Raw genomic sequence first — 19000 nt, 5'->3', positions numbered from 1 at the left:
GGAGTCTGAATGGATGGGACTAAACTGAATGGGTGGGGCTAAAATACTGTTTTCTTTCTTAGATTCTTCAGTTTTCTTGCAAACAACCACAGATCAGTCATTTAATAATAATGTGAGGGCCTGTCCAGCCTAACAAACACGGTGTGTGTGTGTGTGTGTGTTTGTGTGTATAAGTGTGTGTGTGTATACGTGTGTGTGTGTGTGTGAGAGAGACGGATGGGATCATTGTGGGAGAAGATTAGACACCCTGTGGGCTGAATACCAAACAGCGCCTGACAATAGCGGCTCTACACGCTGCGTTATTCACATTCCCTAAAGGGGCATTCCACCCACTTCTCAAAATTCTCTATTTAAATAAAGTTTAGATGTAAATACAGTTATCCAGATTCCAGCCCCCCCCCCCCCCCCCCCGAGACAGTTATTACAGTTATAAATGTACTGCCTGATATCTGAAACTGTTTATCTGAAACACTGTTTTACCAGAGTTCTAAGAAAACTCTGGAAATAAAACCTGTTTACATGCTGCAGGGTGTAGTGAAAAAAGCAAAAAATAGTGCCTAAATAATTATATTAGTTCCGTTTCAGACGGTTCAGGTTCAGTTGTTGTCAACCATACTGGTTACATTGATCTGGTGAGTGGTGCTGCTCATGCTCATCAATTGGTTTGGTCCTACTGGTTGAATAGCTTGGTCAGGCTGGCCATGATTGATTGGTGTGGTTTTGCAGCCTGGTTATACCAGATGACTGATTTGGTCAGGTCATTCATGCCAACAGGTTTTGTCATGGTGGTCATATGGATTGTCTAGTTTGGTCAGGTTGGTCATGGTGTGGTTTGTTAGGTTATACATTGGTTATATGTTGCCCATACTGGTGGAATAGCCTGGTCAGGTTACTAATGAGACCAACCAGCTTGATCATGCTGGCCAGCTAGCTGGGTCATTTTTTTTTGTGATGCTCATGTTGGTCAACAAGTTTTGTGAGATTAGTCAAACAAGGTCAAGCAGGTCATGCTGCCCAACTGTGGTCAACCAACATGCTCATGATGTTCATGGTCATCAGCCACTATGGTAATACTGGCTGACTGGTTGCTGGTTTGGCTAGGAGAGTAACACCATTTCAAGTCAAGTCAAGTTTTTATTGTCATTACATATGAGTTCAGGTACACAGTGTAATTAAATTACGTTTGTCTGGAACCATGGTGCAACATGGGACAACAAACAATAACCAACATACAGTGCAAGGTGTAATGACTGTAAAGACTGTAAAATTACAATAAATACAAAATACGAGACAATTTAAAAGACAGGACAGTGCAGTACTGATATGGTATAATAGTGAGGATAAGGTGCAGCGATATGTAAACATACTGTAACATATAGAACATATATAATCACAGCAGTTACTGAGGTAGAGAGTTTATAGTTTTTGAGAGTAGCAGCAAATATTGCTGATAGGAATAGAGACCTTTCCATCTCTGTTTGCTGAGAGAGTGAGAGTTAGTGTGTGTGTGTGTGTGTGTGTGAAGTACAGTCTTTGTGTGTGTAAAGGGTGGTGGGGGGATCAGTTCAGTTTTGTTTGAGTGTTTTGGGTGTGTGGTGGGTGGGGTGGGGGTTCAGCTCTGTCTCTGTGTGTTGAGGAGTCTGACTGCCTGGTGGATGAAGCTGTTGCAGAGTCTAGTAGTGGAGGCTCGGATGCTCCTTTATCTTCTGCCGGACGGCATCAGAGCGAAGAGTCTGTCTGAGGGATGGGTGGGGCCGTCCACAATGCTGGTGGCTTTGCGGATGCAGCGTGTGGTGTAGATCTCTGAGATTCAGGTTAGAAAGACTCTGATGATCTTCTCAGATGTCCTCAATATCCGCTGTAGGGTCTTGCGGTCTTGAGGTGTTGTGGTTCCTAAACCAGACGGTAATGACGGTAAATATTGTTCAAGCCTCTGTATGTACTGTACGTATGCAGTTTTGACATTAAAACTAGTAGTTTTACTGGTCAGGAGCTGACCAGGTGAGCTAGGATTGTGTTGTTTTACCTGCTGTTCCTTTAAGAGCTCCGCGCTTGCGCGCCGTCCAGCCACGTAGCGCCACGTCTCCGCGCATGCGCAGCAGCGTGCTGTAGGAAACAGCTCCGCAGCTGATCAGGAGCTCGAGCAGCGGAACCACCGGAACCAGCGGGGATTACCGAACCGAACCGGCTCTAAACCCGGTTAACCCAGCGCAGGAGGAGCGGAGCACCAGCCCACACCATGAACTTCTTCCGCGGGGTGATGGGGGGACAGCCCGCCGGCCCGCAGCCCTCCGGAGCCGACACCGTGAGCTAATGCTAATGCTAAAGCTAATGCTATTGCTAACAGGGCTGTGTGTGTGTTTATCAGTAAATAAGAGTTAAAATCTGAGTTTAGATCCTTTATAAACCTCTAAACTTCAAACCTTACACTCTAGTCCACAGTATAAATATCACACAGCACTGTTACTGTCTGATTATCACACACTACACCCAGTTAAACTGTCAGATTTATCAGATTATAGCTTTAATATTCACTTAATATCATTTAACTGCTGATATTATTATACTATAATAACACAGGGCTGATCAACAGCACTACATCAACAGTAATATCACGATAATTTAGATTATACTGATACTGATATTATTACAGAGTGTGCTGAGAGTCAAAGTGTCAGAATAATCAGATTTTATCTGTATTATTAATCAGTTAGCTAGTGTGTAGCTAGTTGTATATATATAATATCATGTACACATTCTCCATAAAGGCCATATATTCTAGATTGAATGTATGTATGATACCCGTGTGGGTTTATGAACCAAAATCAGTCTAACTTTATTTATGACAAAAGGAATTGAAAAAGATATATAAATAAAACAAAAAAACAGTATTTAATAAGGAGGCACTGATATGGAAAATTATAGGCCGGTGGCGATAACCGATATACACATTTTTAACTATAACTTTACAAACAAATATAATGTTTACGGTATATACCTTATATCTTACCTTCGACCAGATGTATAAAATAAATTAAATTAAATGTTTTTGTATTTTTGGTCCTTACATAGACTCTTCACAGCTTTAAACTCTTTTTATTAATTGTAAACATCTTAAATAAAACAAAAATATCTTCTGAAACTAATAGAAGCAAAAGTAAAGTAAGTCAGTGCCACCACTGAAAAATAAGCAGCTAATAAACATTAAAAGAAAGTAATATTAAGTATAAATGATGTATAATGCTCAGGTTAAGATTGAATTAATACGAGATTATAAAAAAGGAAACAAAGCCAAGAAGGTAATATAAAAAAAACTGATGTTTTTAGAAATAAACAGATTTAGAAGTAAGATTTAAGAGTTATATTTTCATATGCACAGCAAAAACAAGCAGTTACACACCTAGTATAATGTAATTCTTACTATGCAGTTCCTCCAATTACCGTCAGTCTCACGCAAATAACAGTATAAAAGTAAAGAAACATGAGCATTTATAACAGAGGTCGTCAACAATCATTTGTAGTATATATATTTATATACTTTATATGTTAGTGACGTTATTATAGAAGTTGGTAGTTGAATAATGAGTGAGTTTATTATATAATGAAAGTGAAAGTGTTTTAATAAAGTGAGAAACTTATAAGGAATATATTATGGTGTGTACATCAACTCACCAAGGGAAGATGATCGTTGTCTTTCTGCAGTTTAGTTAAGGATCAATTAAGTAATTCTATTCTATTTTAATATTTTTTTTATTGTATTCTGTCCTGTTGAGCTGTGAGGTGTAATTCAGAACAGCTCAGTAAATATTTCAGTTTAATGTCCTGAAGCTCATTCCAGTCATAGCTAGTCATAGTATAGCTAACAGCTTGTTTTCTTATTTCCTCCTGCAGTTGTAGGAACTTTAAGACCATTGTCTTTTTACAATACTTATATTATTGTATAATGAAAGGACATGACCTCTGTGATTTTTTACTCAGATCAGTATCCAGTAGCTTGTTGTCTTTACTTGCATGTTTATTAACATACAAAAAAAACGTCACCAATATTTTAGCCAGTCATGCCATAATCAATACGCCAATAACTCCGCCTCCGTACACACAGAGCGCACTGTGTATAGATTATCTCTCCTAATCAATTCTGAGATAAAGACTAGCTGATACCAGCTGATATCCCAGTCTTGTCTTAGCTGTGTCACAGGAAATGCATTTAACCGTCCTGTCGTGGTGAAATATAGTGAAGTGTATGTGTTTTAAATATTGATGATAATATATTTAACTAATATACGTTAAAAAAACAATATACTGTATCTGAACAAATATAACAGAAGAAGCATTGTAGATTAATACTAAACTCATCCAAACAAACCAGAATATATATTTATATTTTAGATTCTTACAAGTAGCTCCTCTTGTTTAGATGATCAGTTTTGAACATCTCTGCTGGATTTTCTCAGTCAGTTTTATGAGGTAGAGTCACCTGGAATTCAGGCTTTCAGTTAACAGCTGTGCTGAACTCATCAAGAGTTAATTACTTGAATTTCTTGTCTCTTAACCCTTTAACGCCTGAATTAATGTAGCTGTATATGAAAAAATGTTTCATGTGTGTTTTACCTTTAAGTAGATAGTAAATATTGTTGAGATTATTAATTTCACTTTTGCACAAAAATAAATAGAAATTTTGGTATGTTGCAAATTTGCAACAACAGGCAATATGGTCTATTTGGGGTAAATTTGGTATGTTGCAAATTTGCTACAGCAGACATAATGGTCCATACTAAGATAACAATAACAGAGTAATATAACAGTGAAAAATCAATGTTTTATTTATGCACCCAACAGCAGGCATTCAATAATAAATAACACCAATTACTGTCACCAACACAATATACACAAATATTACAGGAAACATTTCATTAATTTGAATTCTAGATTCATTTGAATTGTAAATTGTCAAAGGTTCCTAGGTCCGTGGCGAATATGCACTAACAGGCATTGGGGGAATGCAGGCGCTATCTTGGCAGGTTGATTGAATCAAACGGTTAGTCGCATATTTGCAACAACAGGCGTTAAGGGGTTAATAAAGTGTTTGAGAGCATCAGTTAAAGTAAAGTAGTGAAGAGGTAGAGTTACAGGTATACAGTGAATAGTGAATATTTGAGTAATGCTCTAATCCAGATTATGAGAAGAAACAACTACTCAACTAAATAAAGAAATAAATTACTAGTAATTAACGTAGTAGTAGTATCCTCAAGTGCAGTCATCGCAAAGATCAAAAGCATTATAATGATGAAACTGGCACTTATCAGGACCGTTTAGTTATTGTAAACTGTTTGTTAAAAATAAAGAATTTACTATTGTTTTTTAGTGATTTGTGCTTTTTAGTTTACCAATAAAACACCTGTATATCATAACAATGGTATAATTCTCTGCCCCCAGTAAATCATCTGTAATTACAGTGATTGAGAGATTTGGGTGGATTTACTGTGTGATTTGGAGAAAAATAATGAATATTGATATTTAAACAGCCTCTATTTAGGCCATAGTGACATCACTGCCCTGCAGCTGCCCTGCCCACACCTGCTGGCACAGAAATAAGATATACCAGCAAGAGTGTGGCACTATGTGTGGCATTTTAATCTGTTTAGAATTGAGTTTTTGTCAGTATGTGTTAGGGACCCCCTGAAATAGAATATGTACCCACATACCTAATCTAAACATTTCAAAAATATTTCTGTTTATATTTTATTATTTATTTATTACTCACCAAACACTGTGTGCTATAAATTGTGAGGCATTATGGATGATATTTTTGATGACTCTGATAAAACTGCTGGTAAATATTGTTTGATATTATCAGTGAAACGTGTACTGTATATGGACAAAGGTGTGTGTGATGTTTGGGTTTTAAAAGGATTGTATCAAACTAAACTCTGAAAAGCTGTGCTATTGACCCCTTGCTGTGTGTGTGTGTAGATTCAGAAGCTGTGTGACCGCGTGGCCTCGTCTACGCTGCTGGAGGATCGGCGGGACGCCGTCCGCGCTCTCAAATCTCTCTCTAAGGTAAAACCGTTGGAGTTACCGGGTTCCCGTTAACTAGATCAAGATTAACAACTAACTTAAAGTTATTGAGACAGATCCAACTAAATATTAGGTTTCTCAGATTTTACAATAATTGCCAGGTGGTTGCTATGGAGTTGTTATGGTTTTTCTATCCCAAAGTTACTGAGGTGATGGCTACCTTTGTTTTGCAGGTTTTTGCTATGGTGTTGTTATCCCAGGTGGTCCTTAGGGTGTTGCAAGAAAGTTAATTCTGTATTCTGGGAGGTTGCTATGGTGTTGCTAAGTTGTTCCTATCTCAGGTGGTTCCTATCTCAGGTGGTTCCTATCCTAGGTGGTTCCTATCCTAGGTGGTTCCTATCCTAGGTGGTTCCTATCTCAGGTGGTTCCTATCTCAGGTGGTTCCTATCTCAGGTGGTTCCTATCTCAGGTGGTTCCTATCTCAGGTGGTTCCTATCCCAGGTGGTTCCTATCCCAGGTGGTTCCTATCCCAGGTGGTTCCTATCCCAGGTGGTTCCTATCCCAGGTGGTTCCTATCCCAGGTCGTTCCTATCCCAGGTCGTTCCTTTCCCAGGTCGTTCCTATCCCAGGTCGTTCCTTTCCCAGGTCGTTCCTATCCCAGGTCGTTCCTTTCCCAGGTCGTTCCTAGGGTGTTAAAAGGAGGTTACTTCTGTATCCTGGGTGGTTGCTAGGCTGTTGCTACCCCACATCATTGCTATTGTATCCCTGTGGTGAATAGGTGTTTCTAGGTATTTGCATGGTGTTATCTCGTGTATCTCAGGAACTAGGTATGGTGTGGCTGTGTGGTTGCTACGTGGTCGGTATGGTGTTGTCTGGTGGATGCTGTGGTATTCTCAATATCTCATAACCCAGCAACAAGAGGTTTCCTAACATAACCAGAGAAAGAACCATATACAAATGTAAAGGGTTTAGAGATATCAGGAGCTATCGGCTTCCACGGATCTCAGGATGATGTGTACAGGTGTGCATCATACACTGTGAACACCTGCACTACATCCCCCCCATCCCCCTTCCCGCTGACCGGACCTGATGTTCTGGTTGATCCTGTATCAGAGAGATGAGCCGGACCCCAGGCTGCCCAGCGGCCGGCCGGCTCCTATGAGGCGTGGTTAATGGGTTTATGTGGTGTTAATGGGAGGCTTACAGACATACTGGAGCCAGATGAAAACACACTGAGCTGATAGGAACAGTATCAGATCTGTCTGTACTCAGATCTGTCTGTTTATACACTGCAGTGAAGTATGGCTGCAACAATTAGTTGATGTAATCAACAATGGTGATTATTTGAAATTGTCGACTACAAATTTTATTGTCGACTAATCATTATCTGCAACAGTCCCACATTACGTGCCGGGGACAGAAGTGCGATGGGAAATGGGCCAAAAGTCTCCAAAAGTGCCCGACCACAACAAATTAAATATTTACTCACTAAATAATCAGTACTTTCTACATTTAAACAACATCTAGACATTTTAAATGCCTTATAAATGTTATGATCAGCTGTTTATATCTGTTTTTAGAGATGGAGGACATGGCAGAAATAATCGCTGACTAATCGAGTAAACAAAAAAATAATCAGCAGATTAGTCGACGACCAAAATAATCATTAGTTGCAGCCTATTCAGTGAAGGTAATTTCCCATTTCAGGTTGTGTTTACTCAGCAATAGGGCTGCAACTATTAGTTGATATAATTGAGAATGTTGATTGTTTAACCGCAGCATTAGCGGAAGATAAATAGCGCCTGACAGCTCTAGACCAGGAACCCTGAGTGTTCTGATAAGCCAGGGCGATACTAGCTAGCAGTTCTTCCCACGTAGCTTGTTTTAACATGGTAAACACGCAGACTACAGTTCGATGTACTTTAAAGGGTTTAGAGACATCGAGAGCTGTCGGCTCCCCTGAAACTCAGGATGATCTGTACAGGTGTGCACCGTACACCTGCACTCCAGAGTCCACTACACTAGCGCTAACACTGTGATTAGAGGCTAATGCTAATGCTGCTGCACCCAGCCTTAGTGCTGGAGAAACTTCACTGTAACTCCTGTATAACTCTGTACTTCAGTGGAGTGTCTTTACTGCCCCTTAATACCTGACTGGTAGAATTCATACATAAGGAGCACCGGATTATAAGGAGCTCTGATGATTTTTTGGGAAAATTAAAAGATTTTAAGTGCACCTTATAGAAATATGCTGTGTTAAATTACTTATTGTGTACACTTATTATCCGTGTGGTTATATTCTATATCAATGAAGGAGGTGGATAGAGTTGCTGTGGATTTGATATACCAATTGGATGCTGTGGGGTTGCACAGCTACATTTTAGCTGGTTGCTCCTATGGGTGTTTCTTAAGGTTAATTCTGTATCCTAGGTGGTCCCAATTGTGTTTCTGTCTTAGGGCTTTACTGGAGTGTCACCTGGGAGTGCCTGTGACAAGGTAGTTGTTGTGGTGTTGCCAAGGTTGTTGGTTGGGTGTGGCTATCCAAAGGGGTTTCTATGATTGCTACTAGTGGTTGCTATGATGGTAGTGGTTGATGGTTGCTTTTGTATGACCTTATAATTACTGTAGATTGTGTGTGAGTGTCTTTAACCTAAACACTGGTCCTGTTTACAGAAATATCGTATGGAAGTGGGCACTCAGGCCATGGATCACCTGATCCACATTCTGCAGACTGACAGGTATAGCCCCGCCCCCTTCACTGACTCAAACACTCACTCTTGTTCTTCCTCATTATAGCATCACCAGAGTGATGATCTGACCCATTTCCTCTAATTCTCTGCAGATCGGACTCTGAGATTCTGGGCTATGCTTTGGACACACTGTACAACATCATCTGCAGTGATGAAGAGGAGGAGCCAGGTATTGACATCATCATAATCATCCTCACCTGATTCACTGATGGCTGACCATGATCTTCAGTATTTTAGGGACTGTATTAGATCAGTCAGGCTGGTGCTTCGTTTTTATTTAGCACTGGAGCTATAAGGCAAATGTAGTGAACATGTAATGAATCTACTGTAACTGTAGATTAATTACAGAGCAGTACCGGTACAACAGATTACGGCGCTGGTGATTCTGTATCTACTGTAACTGTAGGTTATTCCTTATTTATAAACACTAATAAAAGGAATCTGAGGGGAATCTGTCACACTTACAGCACTTGTCCACCAGAAGAGCTCAGGTCCTTGAATCAGTTTCGTTCGGGTTTACAGGAACCGTGGTGTTTTTAAGCAAACCAACCCGCGTTTCCACCAGTTTTAGTGGAACCATCAAAGAAGTCACAGTGCTCCTGTACAAACAGATACGCACACATATGTTGTCACGGTTCACCCTGAAGAACCTAGTATTCTTCAGCTCCCACTGCAAACAAACTGCTTCTGGAACCTACTTTTCTTGTTGAAAACGTGGCAAACCAGTTCCAGAACGGTGCCGGTTCCACATCGGTGGAAGAGTGCTATCATTCTGTTGGGGGGACAAACCTGCACTCAAAAGGGATATTGGCTACATTAGCCTCATAGCTCCACAGAGATTTTTCCATTAGCACTATTAGTCATAAACTAAGTGAATCTGTGTCTTGCTGTGTTTGATTACTGAGATATATGTAAAGTGTGCTGATCCTCCCTCTCTTTTCTTCCATGTTTAACCTGCAGATGATTCTGAAGGTAAATTCTTGTGTGTGCATGGTTCTGTTCAGCCACTGACCTGTTCATGCTTTACTATGACTTTATCTCACTGAGGGTTTATATAGTTCATATTTTAGTTTTGTAGTACAAAGGATGGGCGAGAGATTGCTGGTTGGTGGCGCCAGAGTTTGTTGAATGGTTGAGCGAATGGTTGGGCAAGAGATTGGTGGAATGGGTGGGCAAGAGATTGGTGGAATGGGCGGGCAAGAGATTGATAGAATGGATGGGCGAGAGATAGGTGGAATGAATGGGCAAGAGATTGGTGGAATAGATAGGCAAGAGATGGGTGGAATAGATGGGCAAGAGATTGGTGGAATGGTTGGGCCAGAGATTGGTGGATGGTTGAGCGAGTGGTTGGGCGAGAGATTGGTGGATGGTTGAGCGAGTGGTTGGGCGAAAGATTGGTGGATGGTTGAGCGAATGGTTGGGCGATAGATTGGTGGATGGTTGAGCGAGTGGTTGGGCGAGAGATTGGTGGATGGTTGAGCGAGTGGTTCGGCGAGAGATTGGTGGATGGTTGAGCGAGTGGTTGGGCGAAAGATTGGTGGATGGTTGAGCGAATGGTTGGGCGATAGATTGGTGGATGGTTGAGCGAGTGGTTGGGCGAGAGATTGGTGGATGGTTGAGCGAGTGGTTGGGCGAGAGATTGGTGGATGGTTGAGCGAGTGGTTGGGAGAGAGATTGGGTGGATGGTTGAGCGAGAGATTGGTGGAATGGTTGAGCGAGAGATTGGTGGAATGGTTGAGCGAGAGGTTGAGTGGTTGGAAGAATGGTACAGTTAGTTTATTGTTGGCGTAATTGACTGAGTTGTTAGTAGAATAGTTGGGGAAATGCTCTATTAAACGTTTGGGCAAATGGTTGGTAAAATGCTGGATAAATGCTCTCTGTAGTTTATTGGATAAGTTATTGGGCACTATAAAATAGTGTAGATGTAGAAATGTTTTATTTTTGTAGTTTCTGGGATGGGGTTCACTCTCCATCTTGACTTTGCAGATGCTGCTCCTGTGAAGAGTAAAGGTGTAGCAGCACCTGGTCAGTAGAGTCCAGAAGCGTTAGATAGCTAGAACTTCCCTTGTGGATTATGTAGCTAGAACTGAAACCTCCACTAAACATGTTTTTGGGCTTTTAACTGGATTTAACTCTGTTTTCTTCTTGGTGTCTTTAACTTTTTGTTCAACCCCCACTGTCCTAATCCCGCTCTAAAATATAAACTTCATCTTTGCTTTACTGGAATTATCTACCATGTTAGTTTTTCTGCTTATGGTTTTGGAAACTTACCTTTAGGGTTCTCACCTGTAGCTACAGCATCCCTCACCTGAGCTCCTGAACCACCCTGTCCTCCACCCTTTACTGTTACCCCTGACCCTCAACCCTCAGTCTCTCACTTTAAACCTTCAAATAGAGAGCAAATATACCAGTATGGACTCTATATCTCTCTCTCTCTCTCTCTTTCTGTCTTTCTTTCTTTCGTTCTTCAGCAGAGGACGCACAGCGGAGACAGGAGGATGATATTGGAGCTCAGTTTACAGAAAAATTCATTCAGGAAGCCGACAACGTGACACTACTATTAACTCTGTTGGAGGTTGGTTTTATATTTACAAAAATATGTTTCATTATGAACACTTATACACTCCATATTAACCTGTATAAGTACACTACTTGTCAAAAGTTTTAGAACACCCCCATTTCGTTTACTTTATTTTTGACATTTAGGCTCTTTGGGTACAGTCAGTAACCGGAAATGGTACAAAATCCATTGTACAAAAATATTAAACTAAAGACAGATTTTTAGCTAACAGTTCATTGGTTACCAGCATACATCTGGATAGTAGCAATTGAAATAAACTGTAGTAAATCAGAAGTGGAACAGATCGAGTTGCTGCTGTTACTCTCTACTGCAGCAGCATTTACACACTTACACACTTACAGCACATTAACACTTTTATTATCATAATAACTAGAAGAAGACACAGAAACACGGATAACTCTGTAACTTTTAAAAGTAGAAGTCTTTTCTTTAGAGAAATATGTGGGTCAGGCAGACGTCTTCCTGTAGTAGTTTTCTCCAGTTTCCAAGATTCTTTTGAAGGTGTAGGAAACAGTATTCACCGCTCTCTAACTCCATCTGTAATTTCTCTAAAGAAAAGACTTAAATCTAGTAATAAAGTATAGTAATTTACAGACGAAGATAAGTGAAATCTCTGCGTTCTCAGCAGTTAACCAGCGTTGCCTTTGGTTAACTGCTGCAGCAGCAGGAGACACTAATGAAGAAGACATGAGAGAAGATATTTACAGGCTGTAAAAAGAAAATGTAGATTTGTAATAAAAAAAATCATCGCTGCTGCAGCAGTTAACCAAAGGCAACACTGCGATTCAGAAGATCGTTGCGTTTGAGAACGCGTTCGAAAGACTGCTGGACATCATCACAGAGGAGGGCACCAGTGACGGAGGTTAGCAGAGATTTCTTTTATCTGCGTCTGTAATTTACTATACTTACAATTTAAGTCTTTTCTGTAGAGAAATTACAGATGAAGTCAGAGAGCGGTGAGTACTGTTTCCTACACCTTCAAATAAAGACTCTTAGAAAACGGAGAAAAAAACTGCTACAGGAAGACGTCTGGCTGACCCACATGGAAACAGCAGCTTTAGCCTTTAGCTCTTTAGATTAACATGATTAAGGACTGAGTATCAACTTCAGCAGAGAAGAGAATTAGAATTAGAATAAGAGTTAATCTGACAGGAGGAGAAGAACAGCAGTAATAGAGTCACTGATAAGATAAAGATAAAATAAAGGTTTTAATTGTTAGTCTATATATACACGTGTTCTGGTCTGATCTGAGTGTGTATCTGTGTGTGTTGTAGGAGTTTGATTTCCATGTGCGCTGGCCGGGCGTGAAGCTGCTGACCGCTCTGCTGAAGTCTCAGTGTGCCCAGGTCCAGGGCATCATCCTCGTCAGCCCCATGGGTCAGTTACTACACCACTACCAACTGTATCACCAACATTCCCTGCCAACACCAACAGAGACATGCACCATCACCATATTAAACACAATCACTACTGCCAGGAAATTAGCCTATAAGCTGCCCTAGTGTTAAATCCAGTACTAGTACCAACCACACCACCTACACTGGTACCAACCACACCAGAGTCATAGATACCAAATTTATGAGCTTTTCTCAATCTCTGGAAAGAAGAGGAAAGGGGGGAAATAAGGTGTTTAAAGCTGGGAGGCATTTAAACTTTAAAATACGATGATATTTCCTAAATTATTGTGTGATCTGTGTGCTGTTTGGATGCAATGGAATTTGAAAACAGTAATTTCCAGGCCTGGATACTTTTTGAAAAAATAACACCCAGAAAGCTTTGGAAAAGTCATGGAAATTTGTTCTACATATATTTGTGTTTCCTACACAGCCCTATACAACGGAGCTCTCAGGATCTGACACACATTTTATTGTGTATTTATTGTGTATTTTATTATTAAAGAGGCACGGAAAAGTCATGAAAAAATCTTGGAATTTTATTGGTTAAAATGTGTATCAACCCTGTTTGAGGAACTTGCACGATGAGTTTAGTGTGGATTCGTTGACTCATTGAGTGAATCGGTTCAGGAATCGAGTGCAGATTGGAATCAATGATTCAGAATATTGTTTATGTGCCATGTGTTGATATGAGGCTCTGATCTGGTGTAAACACAAACACAGCTGTGGGGGAAACTCAGAGATGACACAGAGCTCTCCTCAGACACTGGATTATACTTCAGAATTGAAGACTGAGAAATTAAGCAGTAAACCAGTCACATAAACTAAAAATTATCCTCACTGAAGAGCGATGACACTGCAGGTTTTACAAACGGTAGCATTTCTTTTATAGATCTTTCTAGATGTATATATGCTTTATGCTGATGTGTTGAAGCATTCTTGAGTTATTAAGCTGAGAAGAAGGCAAGATGTCTCAAGTCATAACCACTCAGATCACCACATCAACAACCTGATGTTTATTTTTTTTCACATGATTCTCCATTCTTTTTCCTCTGTAGGAGTTTCCAGACTGATGGATTTGCTGGCCGACTCCAGAGAGGTCATCCGAAATGATGTAGGTTAAAAATATTAACACTAATGAGTAATGATGGGGATCAACGTTACGTTACTTTAATGTTTCTTAATTCCAAACCTACCTTTTCTTTTTACAGCTGTTAAATATCTTATCTCATATCTTCTTCAGGGTCTCCTGCTGCTGCAGCAGTTAACCAAAGGCAACGCTGCCATCCAGAAGATCGTTGCGTTTGAGAACGCATTTGAAAGACTGCTGGACATCATCACAGAGGAGGGCACCAGTGACGGAGGTTAGGAGAGATTTCACTTATCTGCGTCTGTAATTTACTATACTTACGATTTACACAGTATACCATAGCAACCACACATACAGTAAACCACCTGTAATGATACTGCAAATCACCTAGTATCACTCAAACAACCCATCAGACCAATCATCTAACAGTATCATAGTAAATGAATAGTAAAGTGATCTATCAGATTATGAAGGAACACATAATGAATCATGTAGAAACTTAAAAACAGTGTTAAACAAACCAAAATACTCTGTGAAGTATTTAGATACTCTTATCTGAGGAGCTGTTTGTTAACTTGTGGTTTCTGAGACTGGAAACTCTGATAAACTCATCCTGTACAACAGAGGAAACTCTCGCTCTTCTATCCTTTCCTGGTGTGGTCCTGATGAGTGCCAATTTCACCTGTTTCTTATAATCTGGATTCGAACATTACTCAAATATTCACTATTCACTGTATACCTGTAACTCTACCTCTTCACTACTTTACTTTAACTGATGCTCTCAAACATCAACATTAAGAGACAAGAAATTCAAGTATTGAAACATGCAAAACTGATTATCTAAGCAAGAGGAGATACTTTGAAGAATGTAAAATATAAAACATGTTCTGGTTTAACACTTTTTATTGTTTATTAAATAATTCCATATGTTTCTATGTATCGTAGTTTGGATGTATTAGTTAGAAACACCTTAGCAACCACCTAGCAACTGCTTAGCAACACCACAGCAACCACCATGGATACCAAAGCAATGCCTTAGCAACCACCTAGCAAACAGCTAGCAACAACATTGCAACCACCACAGATACAATTGCAACACCTTGGCAACCACTTAACGACACCTTGGCAACACCGTAGCAAACGGTGGGAGCCATTTTAGCTGCGCAACCATCACTTTTATAGTTTTATAGTATTAATCTACAATGCAGAACATTTTATAATAATGGAAAAAAAACACTGCATTTAAGGCGTGTCCAAACTTTTCAGTGGTAGTATACATAGTAACTCAATCACCTAGAACCCTAAGTTATTCAATTTTACGCACAGCGCAAACACTTAAGAACACAACAGCAACAGGAATACACTATATTTACTATGTTTACGTGTGTGTGTGTGTGTGTAGGTATTGTGGTGGAGGACTGTTTGCTGCTGCTGCTGAACCTCCTGAAGAACAACAGCTCTAATCAGAACTTCTTTAAGGAGGGTTCGTATATCCAGAGGATGAAGCCGTGGTTCGAGGTGGGGGATGATAACTCGGGCTGGTCGGCTCAGAAAGTCACCAACCTGCACCTCATGCTTCAGGTGAGGCTCAACAAAGATTAAAGCTTCATTAGGAAAAATAACGCTTTAGTAGTTAATAATTATGGCTAATATTTTGTAGATAACATTTTTTTTTTTTTTTTTAGTTTTTAGAAATGGCCCTGTGTTTAAAAGTGTCATTCCATCGGTTTTTCATTCATTTTAAAATGTCTAGTTGTGTCTCTAGTATGAATGAATGTTATATGAGCTGTTTTGTGAAAAAAAAAAGTGTTCCGGTGATCCAGTTTAACGCTGCTTTAGTCCAGTGGAGGAGTGTGGGGAGGGACGGGGAGAAACGATAGGATTTTGGCTCTTGCTCATGAATATTCATACATGCAAACATATCGTCTCTGATTGGCTAACAGCACTTTAACACCAGGAGGCAGCAAGACAGACAACAGTTAGAAATGTTTTAAAATAAAGACATTTTTACACTAATAACAGTCTTTACAATGTTATATGTTACTTTACAACATGTGTATTAATGCCCTGCTAAGTGCAGTTCAGCCACTGACCTAGTCTTAGAGTCTCTGTAAAACACCAAATCCACCGGAGATCCTATTTAAACCTATAGTTACACACAGAGGTGGGTAGTCCAGATTTACTTTTAACTAGTGTAAACAGAACTGTTTTAAACATCTAAACACCTACCTATCTCAATTGTACTTGGCTGGTGGTGTTTTTCCTCCATAGACTAATTCTAACCATTTGTTTCTTAGCTCTGAATTACTGGGTAAAGTATAGAAACACTGATGTGTTATTCGCACAAATAACACAGGAATGAACTGCATGCTGTTTCTAGTGCTGTTAGCTCCTCCTATCTGACGAGACGGCGTCACCGCCCGGCTTCAGCTCTGCCTATGTGGGCGGTCCCGAGCCGAAGTGGGTGGGGCCATGAATACTAATTGACGGATTGATGTAGACACGGTGCTTTTCCTGATCGACTCGTTTTTCTGAATATTTTCTTTTACTAGCTGCTGACCAACTGTATTTCACAAACAACAAGAACAAGAGGATTTTAGCAGTAGGAGATCTTTTAAAATTCTAGTTGAAATGAACTGTGTGTGTGTGCTGCAGCTGGTGCGGGTGATGGTATCTCCGGTAAATTCTCCGGGAGCGACGGCGAGCTGTCAGAAGTCCATGTTTCAGTGTGGTTTACTGCAGCAGCTCTGTACCATCCTGATGGCCACTGGAGTTCCTGCTGATATCCTGACTGAGGTACACATTTATATATTATACTTTATTTTGTTTACTTATACAATATAAAAATCAATAGGGAACAAAATATGTATTTATGCACATGACCAAGACTCCCAAACACCAGGACTATCAGCTGGAATTTAAACCCTAAGTTTTCAGTAACACTAACGAGTGTTTGGTACTTTATCATTATCATTGAGATATATGACTGATTTTTTCAGATACAGATCAAACACACATGATTTCACTCTGACTCTGAGACACACGAACAGTATCTGGTTTGTGAGCAATTGCTGAGAAAACCTCAAGCGAATCGATAAACCGCCCAGATCTTACTGTGGAGTGTTCAATTCATCAGTTTATCGAAAATCAATTCATTTCCTGAGTGCGGAAGCGCACACACATTATACACGCATAATATAATTATAATACTAAATGTAATCATGTAAATATGAATGGGTTGATTGGTTTTGTCTCTGCAGACGATCAATACAGTGTCGGAGGTGATCCGCGGCTCACAGGTCAACCAGGATTACTTCGCCTCCGTCAACGCTCCATCTAACCCTCCACGGTGAGGCTCAGCTCCACACTACTGCTCTGCGTGTGCGTGTGTGTTAGGACTGCACAATTTGGGCAAAATATCTAATTGCGATTTTTCTACATAATATTGCAATTTAAATTGATTATTTTTAATCCATTAAACCCTAAACCTGTATTAGAAAATGATAAGTATCTTTCATTTTATCAAATTAAAAACCTCTGGAATATAATCAAGAGGAAGATGGATGATCACAAACCATCAAACCACCAAACTGAACTGCTCAAATTTTTGCACCAGGAGTAAAGCAGCATAAAGTTATCCAAAAGCAGTGTGTAAGACTGGTGGAGGAGAACATGATGCCAAGATGCATGAACAAAAAACTGTGATTAAAAACCAGGATTATTCCACCAAATACTATTGTCAATGTATAATTATTAGACATTACTTAACCAATTAATAATGACAAATACTGTTGTAACTTTTGCTATTTGTAGCCCTTAATAGTAATAATAAATATCAGTAATATAAAATGGACTTAAATGACAATACAATTGTTAAGTACTATCAGTAAATAACCTTAAATTGACCTTAAATTTCTACATTTTGGGAGAAATTAGTTATCATTTCTTATGTTTTAAATTTTTTTTTTTTTTAATTTTTTTTAAACTTTTCCTTTTTCAATGAAAGTATTAAATGCTTTATGTAGATTTGACAATAAAATGAATTCAAATAACAATAGTTTTCTATATTAAAGGGGGAAATGCTGGATATAGGTTTGATATTCATTGAAAGGGGTCAGTTAATTCTTGGGACAATATATAGTTGAAATATGAGGTATCGTGACAGAACCTGTGTGTTATGGTGTGTTTTGGGCTCGGCTGTAACTGTAGTGTGTGTGTTCTGACCCACAGGCCCGCTATCGTGGTTCTGCTGATGTCGATGGTGAACGAGCGGCAGCCGTTTGTTCTGCGCTGTGCGGTTCTGTACTGCTTCCAGTGTTTCCTCTACAAGAACCAGAAGGGTCAGGGGGAGATCGTAGCCACGCTGCTGCCCTCCACCATCGACGGTAAGAGACTCTCTTAGTTACTCGTATTGTAATATTCTCTTTGTTATTTTCTTTTGTTAGCTTAACAGTGGCGTCAGTGGCCTGACCCTGTCATTGGATGGGCGCCTGTTTGGTTCCTGGTGATGCCCCAGCCATCCGTCAGTGACCGGGAATCCCAGAGCGCATTAGAATTAGCATTAGTGTTCTCCTGCAAGCGTGTTGAGCTGCAGTGGAGCTGTGTTACAGCAGCGATTAGAGGACTCTAAAATGATTCATATTTATTTTTGGAAAAATGCACTCAACTTAGTATAAGCATCCATATCCGACAAACAGTATTTCATATATTCTGAAAAAGTATTTGCCAATTACAGATTTCTTTTGTTGTTTTGCTTTTTTGCCATACTAATATTTTTCCAATTATCACACAAACTTTAATGTCAAACAGAGAAAATCCAAATAACTACAAAAATCCTTTTTTAGTGATAATTTCATTTATTAAGGGGAAAAAACAATCCACACCAACCTGGTCCTAAGTAATTGAAAAAAAATGTGACTGCCCCCCCATTGACTAATTGTGATTAACTATATTTTTTGGAAATTTTGTAAAGCTGTGTTTAATTTCACTACTAACCACAGGCAGGCCTGATTATTTTCAGACCTGTAGAATCAATAAATCACTTAAATAGAATCTGTCTGACTACATGAAGCAGATAAAATATCTCAAAAAGCAGCACATTATTATTATTATTATTATTATTATTATACCCCCATCTGAAGAAACTCAATAACATTTCTCATCTATC

At 39.5% G+C, this 19000-nt stretch overlaps 1 protein-coding gene across 10 annotated transcripts in view; it reads left to right on the top strand.

Annotated features, from left to right (window-relative positions):
* Nucleotides 1-1621: 1621 nt before the first annotated feature.
* Nucleotides 1622-19000, top strand: part of uso1 (USO1 vesicle transport factor) — a 39542-nt gene continuing 22163 nt past the window's right edge. For 2 of the 10 annotated variants that reach the window (XM_049481342.1, XM_049481341.1), the window contains exons 1-14: nt 2043-2305; nt 5974-6060; nt 8692-8756; nt 8861-8937; nt 9729-9740; nt 10755-10793; nt 11243-11343; nt 12624-12726; nt 13802-13857; nt 13987-14107; nt 15236-15414; nt 16489-16629; nt 17094-17182; nt 18064-18218. In XM_049481342.1, the coding sequence (XP_049337299.1) occupies nt 2240-2305; nt 5974-6060; nt 8692-8756; nt 8861-8937; nt 9729-9740; nt 10755-10793; nt 11243-11343; nt 12624-12726; nt 13802-13857; nt 13987-14107; nt 15236-15414; nt 16489-16629; nt 17094-17182; nt 18064-18218 (1291 nt within the window). In that variant the 5' untranslated portion in view covers nt 2043-2239. Of the gene's footprint in view, nt 2306-5973; nt 6061-8691; nt 8757-8860; nt 8938-9728; nt 9741-10754; nt 10794-11239; nt 11344-12623; nt 12727-13801; nt 13858-13986; nt 14108-15235; nt 15415-16488; nt 16630-17093; nt 17183-18063; nt 18219-19000 lie in introns of all 10 variants that reach the window. The other 8 variants (XM_049481343.1, XM_049481340.1, XM_049481345.1 and 5 more) reach the window with 5 other exon arrangements.

Source organism: Astyanax mexicanus, chromosome 7 (genome assembly GCF_023375975.1).
Source record: "Astyanax mexicanus isolate ESR-SI-001 chromosome 7, AstMex3_surface, whole genome shotgun sequence".
In the NCBI taxonomy this organism is placed as follows: Eukaryota; Metazoa; Chordata; class Actinopteri; order Characiformes; family Acestrorhamphidae; genus Astyanax; species Astyanax mexicanus.
This window is presented reverse-complemented; position numbering and strand designations above follow the sequence as displayed.